This window comes from Anopheles aquasalis, chromosome 2 (genome assembly GCF_943734665.1).
Source record: "Anopheles aquasalis chromosome 2, idAnoAquaMG_Q_19, whole genome shotgun sequence".
NCBI lineage: Eukaryota > Metazoa > Arthropoda > Insecta > Diptera > Culicidae > Anopheles > Anopheles aquasalis.
In genome coordinates, this window is record NC_064877.1 from 57600647 (window position 1) to 57610646 (window position 10000).

At 45.6% G+C, this 10000-nt stretch overlaps 1 protein-coding gene and 1 pseudogene across 2 annotated transcripts; both read right to left on the bottom strand.

The window, feature by feature from the left end:
- Nucleotides 1–4825: 4825 nt before the first annotated feature.
- Nucleotides 4826–5728, bottom strand: LOC126575942 (microfibril-associated glycoprotein 4-like; annotated as a pseudogene).
- Nucleotides 5729–6196: 468 nt separating this feature from the next.
- On the bottom strand, nucleotides 6197–9358 carry LOC126571803 (uncharacterized). 2 transcript variants are annotated; one of them, XM_050230630.1, is made up of 5 exons: nucleotides 9012–9358; nucleotides 7516–8315; nucleotides 7091–7438; nucleotides 6393–7004; nucleotides 6197–6333 (listed from the first exon to the last, which is right to left on the bottom strand). In XM_050230630.1, the coding sequence occupies exons 1-4, from the start codon at nucleotides 9239–9241 to the stop codon at nucleotides 6394–6396; spliced, it is 1989 nt and encodes a 662-aa protein (XP_050086587.1). In that variant the 5' UTR covers nucleotides 9242–9358; the 3' UTR covers nucleotides 6197–6333; nucleotide 6393. The 2 variants fall into 2 exon arrangements, with proteins under 2 accessions (XP_050086587.1, XP_050086586.1); XM_050230629.1 differs by having other exon boundaries at nucleotides 6197–7004.
- Between the last annotated feature and the right edge of the window lie 642 nt (nucleotides 9359–10000).

A 10000-nucleotide genomic window follows, 5' to 3' on the forward strand; every position in this document is an offset into this window, starting at 1 on the left:
ACGGTGACCGCATATGTTCCAAATGGCTTGTAATTCAATGTGGTTAACCTTTGGCACTTACTGGCGTGGCTGCGGTGCTGCAGGCGAGCGCTTACCGGATCAAGTTCGACTTCGTCATCATCGTCGGTTCGCTCGTTGGCAGAAATAGCAATCCAGACTGCTTCCTTTTTGCCTACGAAAGATTGACCGACAGCTCTTTCCCTCAATCGTTTCTAATTGCAAACTACTTTAAAGGAAAAAAAGTGTTTTTTTGTTTCAAAAACTTCCATCATACCTTTGAAACAGTGGCCATCTGGTGTGTGAGGAGTAATGAAACGTGCTGCCCATTGAAGTAGATAGTAACGAGCGTTTCAAAAGAAGGTTACCCAGAAACAGACTATTCGCTGCTCCTGTTTCGAAACCTTTTGAGGTTATCATTCATTATGCTGGATTTCGTCTTATACTTCCTATAGGGCTTTTTTCTTAGTTATTCTCCCGGCACTCATTTCAATCCTTAAAAAGGGCCCGGAAAATGTAAAGCTGAGGAAGTAAACAAAATGGAAATTGAGTTTTTTAACCAGGTTTTCACAGTTTTTACTAGTGTTAGCGGCCAGTCACATTAAGAACAGAGTATTAAAAGAAATATTCGCAAAGAAATGCTTCAATGTACTTCAAGATGGTCTTTAAGTATTCAAAATTATACAGAAACTTGTTCCTTGTTATTCTCCTTAGATAAACCGTCGTTTGAAAGGCATTTTGCACATGAAATAAACCAAGCAGTAGTGAGCGCATTGAATATGAAATCATTATTCGTGCGAGTTACTAGTGTCGCCTTGTAGGTAGACGACACATATTGTTGCTCAACACGGCACAAGCCATTAGTGCCATTCAAGCACATTGCATGCCCTTAAAGAACTGTTCGTTCTCTTTCATCGTAATCGGTTACATCCATTACAGCGACACAGCAGCAGCACGCTTTCACTAGCGGGATGAGTTTGGCGCAAAATCCTCTTAGTGTCCTCTTCGGTTGAAGGAAGTGGCGGCACACATGTGTACACCGTTATACCGTTAGCCGACAGGCGGAGATAAGCGCTTCCGGTTCCTGCTGCTGCCGCTTGAGCTTGTTGGTGGACGCGAGTACCAGGAGCGTTCAGTAGGGGTGCTAAACGATTTACCGGTGCCACAGGGCGGTGCTGGTCGCTGATTGTGCAACGAACTGGAAGCGCATTGCTATCGCGCGATCTCCGACACGCTAGGCGAAGCCAAGCCAAGTGCATTGTAATTGAAATTTAAAACCTCCTTACCGACCGACGGAGAACCACCTAATGTACCACCGATGCCGACCGGCGCGTGCCCAGATGAATAGACCTTTTCTTCGCAATCATCTCACATTGTCACCACTTCTGGCTAGCTAGCTGGCTTGGCACGTTTGGCTGGCTGCTTGCTCGCAAAAGAGTCCTTAGGAGTGACTTGGTATGGGGTTGCAACCAAAGCTGCAAGCAGCAGAAGTCACTGGGGGAGATAGAGACGACCGTGGAACCGTTCATGTGCTGCGTTTCTCAAGAGCTTCGTCCGAACAGGGGGTGGGGGGCCTGTTGTGTCTCGTTTGAACAGATTTTATGAGATGTCTCGACCCTATCAACCTTTCCAAAGGTTAGTTCACAATGCGTTACACGGCGAATGCTCTGATTGCTTGCGGTATCAGCGTAAAGGATAATCGCTTCCGGCTTCACCGAACCCTAACTTGGGCTCCCTCCTTCTGGGGACTTGGTGGTCGCGCCTCGCTGCCCTGATTGCCGAAGCAAGTGGAAAAGGGTCTCCAAGGGTCTTGCGGGTTCGGGTTCAAGGATGGGTCTCGGTCTCGATATCGTCTCGATAAGCACTTGAAATCGTTTTGAACGAGCTGTAAACGGTTATGCATGTTGTGCTTTAGCTGGAATCGAAATAAAATGCAAACTTGGCTTCTGGAAGGTGCATCTTTTTTGTTGTTGTTAATAGGTCCCGAAGTACCCTTGCTGGAGGGCTTATACATTAGTATTCAACAAACCCCTCCTTCCGCATGCATCAGCAGTTTCATAATTTGCATCGCATCTACTTCATCTTGCTTTTTTTTGTAGATTTCAGACATCCTTATCTGCTTGGAAGGTTAGAAGGCGACCAATAGCTCTTGGCAGTACTTGATCTTTTAAACACTCAAGGCGCGTCTATCTTGGCATATGCTAAGTACTCTTGTTTTGAATTACGTTTGCATCTGTTTTATAATGTAACATCATTTATTTATACTCGGTATTTCTTATTGTCTCAAAACAATTACTAACTTTACGAACGCGTCTGTAAGTAAAAATTGTTTGTAAATTAAATTTTCTCCTACAGTGTATTTAATATTCTCCAATAAAAAAGCAGTTCTCTATCGGATTAATTTGGTAAAAGCCATTAACTGGCATAATATACAACAAATACGATACCATGGACAGCATGGACTCTGGACAACATTAGGATCGCCCTAGACACACTTCCAGGAAGTGGATCGGGGAAACTGATTATAATAATAATCTGCTTCGTCTACCACAAGTCTGGTAACCTCATGCCGTTGCTCGTACGAAAGGCGTGCTGATAACCTTCAGCAGAATTCCTACGTTTTTCAGTTGAGGTTTGCGAAAAGAATGCTGGCAACAATATGCGTAGCATAATTATTAACTGATACGTATGATGATGATGATTTGAAATATTTTAAAAGATCGTATAGCGAAGGGACATAACATTGAAGTACCAAATTTGTCATAGTTTTGTGAACAGATTGTTTGAAAATTAAAAGATAAAAGAAGAGATTTTTACGTCCCATATTTCGGAGACATACATGACAGTGTAAAACGTCATCTGAAATTCCATTAGTAGGTAATTAAAATTTATATTAATGAATGCCTTCCCTATTGATCGAAAGAATACAATAATGCACCATAAAAACCGAGAGTAGAAAAAAAGAGAATGATTTTTTTTAATCGGATTTTCTTACGCTACAAATGGTAAAAATGTTCAATGACTTACATTTTCTTGCAAATCTCGTTGCCTTTTTATTATTTATCGTGGTCTAGATACAAATAACGCAATGACAATCACTGTGGTTATACGGTTTATATTAAGTTTAATGATCCCCTGATCGTTATTCACATAGAGTGGTTTTTATTTGTACGAAGATCCCTTCCATTTACATGCTCCAGACTTATCCCGATAATAGCCAAAGGGACACGCTCTTCCGACATGACCAATTTTCTGAAATTGAATTACATATACTCAGTTAACTTAGAGTTGACAAACTAAACAAGCACGTTACTTCCAAACTAATTTCGTGACCGTTTAGACTTACCCGAACTACTCGAACATTTACATGCGATCCATATTCCACAGCTGAGGGATCAATGTGATTAATTGGCTCTGCTGCGTCAAGCATTGATTCTTCGTTTCTCTGATGCGTAGAAGCAGAATTTGCCCCGCAAGTGCAAAGTGTCAGCAGCACCACGCACGCAATGATTGTTAGTCCAGTGATGTGGCCCATTGTAAATAAAATTTGCAACTGAAGCGGACAGCGTCTGAGATTCAAATTTAATCCGCATGATTCGTGGTGGTATGTGTACCATCTTCGCAAACTGGTTGATTGCTTGTTATCATTTATTTACTTTGCAAGATTATGAAATACAATCGCCCTAACTCTTCAAAGTTTGGGGCAAGGTTTGCAAAGTTCAACTTTCAACCCTCAACCATTTTAAAAAGATTTCGTATGAAAATGTATAAAAAAGAGAGTGGTGGGGACGAAAACATGTTTATTCTCAGAAAGAACGCAATTTTTGCAGACAGTTTGATAGAATCGTTTTGGACACATCGAATCAAGTTGTCATGATCAAGTATGGTAAATTTGTAAATGTAGTCGTGCTGCTGATAACCAAGCTTTAATGGCAGTCGATTGTTCAGCAGCGAAAAGAATGCCAGTGATGGCTAACTTTTTTTATTATAATGTTTTTTTGTTGTGATAGCGATCATTTTTCAGCACGTTACGCAATGAAAAATCATTAATGAATGAATGAAAATTGTATGATCGGTGTGGTTATTGTACGTTGAAACATGATTATCAACCATGGTCCATTCCCTGGATAGCATTTATAATGATTGTTCATTACCGATTGGAAATTGTATAGTTTACCATTAACTCAATATTGCTTAAGTGTACAGGCTCACCTGGCGTTACGAAATGTTTAACGCATCATTCTGACTGAATATTACTATCGCCGAAAAACGCACTAAGGACCTGTTGTCTTCAGTCCTGTAGTTGATGATTCGTGTGCTGATGTCTCCCGGTATTGAACGCCGGTTCTTGCTACACGATACCATAGGATAGCGGATAGTGTCAAAGCGGCTGCCATAGGCAAAGGCTTGGACGAGTGCGCAAAACGAAGACGACGGACCATGGCATCAGGATACGATTCGACATCCGACTTTCGCTCATCTTCTAATCACCTTTGGTTTCCTGTGAAAAACATAATCAATACACTAACCCATCCAAAAAGCAGCTTTAAGGAAACTAGGAGTTTTTTTTACATGTATAATGACGGACGAGCCGTATGTTTATTAACGAATAACAAAAAAAAGAGGGGTAGAACATTTCCTTCACCACCCATCGCCACATCGCGGGCTTGCTCGGTTAATAAACTAGGAGTTGCAAATGTTTTTCGGATTTTTCCCTCAACAATCAACCATTCTATAGAAAAATGCTTGTTCTGAAAAACAACTTTGTCGTGCCTCTTTATTCAAATAATTTTCAGTGAACATTGTTTTTCGATAGTTTACCAACGAATTACGAATAGTGCCAGGAGAGTTTTATAATTGACGGATCATCATCCTGCTGAAGCTCAATCCTCGAGCTTCCATCAGTAGTATTCATGTAACGTCCGTTCAAATTCGTTAAGGTATATACGTGCCAGCAGGGGCCTTCGTACTTAACAGCATAATGAGCAGCGGGGCTCCCATCATTATCCTTCGTGCGGAACTTCTTTCCCTTGTGCCCTAGCAGCGAGTCTCCTGCAGTGCCACTATGCGATCCCACTTGTTTGAGGATGTACTTCTCCCTCTGACTGCCTATTCGAAATGCACTGTAGCGCGCATACCCTGAATTGCCGTTAAAGTCCTTAATTTCTACCATCAACTCATGACTCCGAGCGGTCGTCAGTTGGTGAATGTGCTTCAGCCCGAGCTAAAATTCACTGTCCAACTGTCCAAAGCCTTCTCGGTAGTCGGCCAGTTCCGGAAAAAAATCAACCGAGCCGTTGAACCGATGTTGCACTACAATCCAACTGCAATATCTTGTAATAGACTTTAAACGGCGCACTAGCGTTGCTTGCGCGGGTTAGGTACACTCCCGAAATGTATGCTGGCGCATCCTTGCACGAAGCGTAAATTGGTGGCTCGGTTACCGTAGCTTGCGTTGTAGTCGTTGTTGACGGTGTTGCTGTGGTGGTGACACAATCCGGATTGTGTGATTTGAAGGAAAGCAACGTCTGTTCCAGGGTTTTGCATGATGAAAGGTTCTGCTTCGAGATGTGGTCGAAGAGTTGCTCACGCAGCCGATCATGATTCGCACACGACTTCTGAGAGCCCACAGGAAATCAACGATTGTCTTCTCGCTGGTCGCCCGGTTACGCTCCACCTCTTCGCGATGCTCGTTCAGTTCGATCTTAAGCTCCAGCAACTTACGATTCATGTCGTTGAACACTTGCATCAAGTACTTTTTTTATTTTTATCAAACCTTCGTGCAAGTGTACCAGCCAGCCATGATAAGAATCAGAGAGAGAGAGAGATAGGAACTCCATTTTATGTGTCTGATGAATTCCCGGCCCGTCTTGTTGCCGATCATTTGTCCGACCTTGACGAATCACCGCAGCAGAACCTATGGCCATGCGCATGCAATGATTATCGTTAGCGTGTTTGATAACCTACAGATGCAGTGCAGATGCGTTCATTCGCACTATGAGTAAGAGGAAAAGAGACCGTTGGCAAATTTTGATCGTGGTCCTGGACCAACATTGAACGGCACCACTCGCTCAATGGATCTCATAGCACAGCGCCTTGACCTATTGTTGCGGTTGTTGCTACTGACGACGCTGCTGTCATAAATTACAAGACTTAATCCTTAAAGACTTAAATAGATGTGAGTATCGTCTTCGTGATGCTCAGTAGTTTGACACATTTATTTGGATAAAAAACTGCGGCTATACTTCATTTCCGTTTAATTTAGATTATCATTTTTCGTGGTAAGGCCTTTCCCTTCATTGCGTTGACACAGTTTGTGAGAACACCCTAATACAACTAGAATAAATAAATAATTAAATGCTTATGTCGCCCTCGTACCCTCTCGCTTTACCTACTCTAAATATGACCGTTTAAAAGATCATCCACCTTCGGTGTATAGTTGTTACATTTCGGGAAATTGCTTGGAGGCTTCACCATCTGATCCGTATTGCCCACCTGCAGCACCAGCGCCATACCGACGGCTGTGTGCCACTCGAAGTGACAGTGCATCAGCCAGAACCCGGGATTGTCGGCACGGAAGCGCACACGAGCGTACCCGCGGCTCGGTATCGAAACCGTGTCCTTTCTGGGCGGCAACGGTGTCGTACTTCGGGCCGTTAACCGTCGTTTCGCGAGCTCACGCGCGATCTCATACGTCACCGGTACCCGGCGATCCTGGCCCAGTTCCATGACGTACATTTGGTAGCCGTGCAGATGGAACGGATGATTCAGGTCATCGATCATGCCCGTGAGATCAAGAATGTACAGCTCTACCAGATCACCCAGCTCGATCTTTAGCCGATGGGTACAGGTGCACAGTTGCCGATCGGCACAACGCGCCGGACGAGTTTCGTTCGTGCAGAACATGCTCTCGTCGATCTCTTCCGGTTGTGTGAGCAACGGGAAGGGTGGATACGCTAAACTGAGATCGTTGATCGCTCCCTGTAGCATCAGCTCATCGTGAATGTCTGTTTTTGTGAAGGAGGAGTGGTAACAGCTTAGTGCTGGTTCGAGAATGCCAAGAAATATGGATTTAAAGGAAACAGATACTCACTCATAAAGTGTTCATAGGAGTGCGTCTCGAACATGTGGTGAAAGCTGACGAGATAGTTCGAGAAACCCAGTGTAAAGATGTGCTTCGGTTCTCCATTAATGATCGATTCATCCGTATCGTACGCCTGGAAGTCTGTGATGCAGTAATCACCAAAGGCAGGCTGCCCACAGGTCGCATTCGGATGATTTGCGGTGCGAGCACCGGCGAACGGTTTATCGAAGGATGGAGGTTCCTCCGGTGGGAACGCCAGTTTCTCCTTTTGATCTTGCTTGTAGCTGAGCACAGCGAACTGCTCCAGTTGCAGCTGATCGCACGAACCCAACGCCCTCAGTCGTACCCAGTAAGTATCTGGCGGTGATAGAAAGCAAAACCAAAGTCCATAAGTTGATGATCGAGATCCTTGGTCCGATGGCTTCACAACCTACCTTTAACTCCATTTGCGTGCAGAACGAAATCATACCGCTCACCGGACGTCGTAACGAGTGTGTCTACCTTGTGTGGCTGCAGATGGAACGAGTCACTAGCAATGATCTCCATCGTGTGATCTTCGATCTGCAGCTGCAATGGACACACATGGCTCGCCGCATTTATGAAGCGAAATCTGAACCGTTTGCCACGCTGGACGTAGAACACCTCCATCGGGACGTTGGTGCGCGGACTGTCTTTTGTCTCCTTGAAGGTACCGCGTCCGTTGATGAGCAGATTGACCGGTAGTATACCGCCCGACGATGGTAGCCCGGGCATAAACATTTCTCCATCCACGTGCATCCAATCCGAACCCACAATGACGTGCGTGGAGCTATCGTAATCGTACAGCCCGGAGTTGGGATCGGTTCGCTTCGGTTCCCGTATGATCAGTGCCCCGTAGTGTCCGTTAACCTTGTGGTGCCCCGAATGGGAGTGATAGAACTGGGTGCCGGCTTCCGTTGCTAGATACGCATAACGGAACGTATTACCGAACTGAATCGGACACTGCGTTATGAACGGAACTCCATCCATGTGCGGCGTAGCTCGCTGATGCAGACCATGCCAGTGGATGGTGGCGGACGTCCCGGCCATAGCGTTCGTGATGTCGACCACGATCAAATCATCCTTGCACACGCTAATCATCGGACCAGGAATCTGCCGATTGAGGCTCATCACTCCGCGCTCCACACCATCGGCAGTGAGGCAAGCAGGATGAAAGCAATCCTGAGGATTTCCTTTGGAACATGCACGGCATGCGCTGGAAAGATAGAGAGAAAAGAGAGGGGAAGCGTGCAATGAATGGGCTGTAATAACGGCCGCATTCTACGCGCTAAGCCGGCTAAACACTAGAAGTGCGACTTCCGTTTATATTTCATTTTACGAGGTCTCTTATCGACTCTTACAACTCGCGTCAACGTCACGTACTTCAACCACCAAGTGCACGCAAATGATCGATTAACTTGGTGCGAAGCTTGATGCTGGAACTGCTTCGAACGACTGGCTCAAGTGCTTGCCGTGCTATCCGTTGATGTCATATAGGCTGCACTTAAGGATTTAAAATAGCTTCAACAGTCAACTCGCAAGACTGTAGTGCAACCGCCCGATTAGCGCACTTCAAATCCACTTGCACCAGATCGCACTTCCAATCGTTGGCATGCTGTCGTCCACCCGGGGAATGGCATGGAAGTCTCGTTCCTAATCTGCCGTGTTATCCGATCCGATTGCAGAGAGAATACACAATCCATCAAAAACAAAGAGAGCCAACTTATCACACTCGCTGATGGAACGAAAGATACCAAACAAAGATACCGGTGACGTCAACGAGTCAACGGCTGAATGACGAGGCAAACAGAATCTCTTTCACGACACTGCAAGCTGCGTTGCGCCAGAACACAGCGCGCTACACAACGTACACAACAGGGGCTAATATCCTTTTGAGCAAACAGAAACTTACGGTCCCATCACGTGATAGTGCTCCATGGTCCAGGAGAAGTAACAGATGCGAGGCTGGGTGCTATCACAAACGCGCAGGCACTGCTCGCCCGGAAACGATTTGATGTCGATCGTCCCGTTCGAGCTGTCGATCAGCGAACGTAGCCATTGCTGGGCCGTTGTCACAGTCACGCTTAGGCACAGTATCACTAGCAGCACTAAACGGCTGCTTATTGTCTTGCCGAGGACCATTTTCAATGTTTTTTGTTTAACTGCTTAATGGCGACTCGGAAGCACCTAGACCACCACCTTAGCCGTAGTGTCTCGTGTCTCTAGTTCCCGCGAAAGCTGGTGTCACCGACTGACTGACGGTTGTGGAATGGTTGGTGTAATCATTTATAGGGCGACTTTTAGTACCCCAGGCAGTAGTTGAAGAGGTACACAGGCAGCGGCTTAACAGGATTTGCTGCTATTCGAGATAGTTTCTCGCTCTCCCTGGACTGTGTGGACTTAGCTCCACTAGATGGCTAGATAGACTTGCACTGCATTCCTGCACCGGGATAGCGCTTGCTTTCGGGAAGAAACTGTCCAGATAAATTGAGCAAATAACGGGAGTTAAGGCCGTCGTGATGGACACTGGGTGTCGACTGTCTGTACCCTAACGAGATGCTGCGTCTGAATGTTGCTTCATTATTCCAAACGGGTTTTAATGCTACAATTCGGTCCATCCTTCGCTGTATTCGCTGTACTATTTAAGCATTAAATCCTTGCCCACGAATATCCTATCCAGTTCGTTAGCGACTTTATCACTGCTCGGTCGGCTGCTGTCGAGGATACACGAGATTCTCTTTCCTGGAAGTTATTAGGAAGAGCAGAATTACCGTATTAACGCCGGCACGAGCACGAGTACCAGCACGAACGGAGAACAACCCCAGCGTGCCCAGTGTTTACTTTCCCAGCGCGCTTCCTGGAAGGCTTTCGGTGGCAAACGATCTCGTTCCTCGCGTGTGA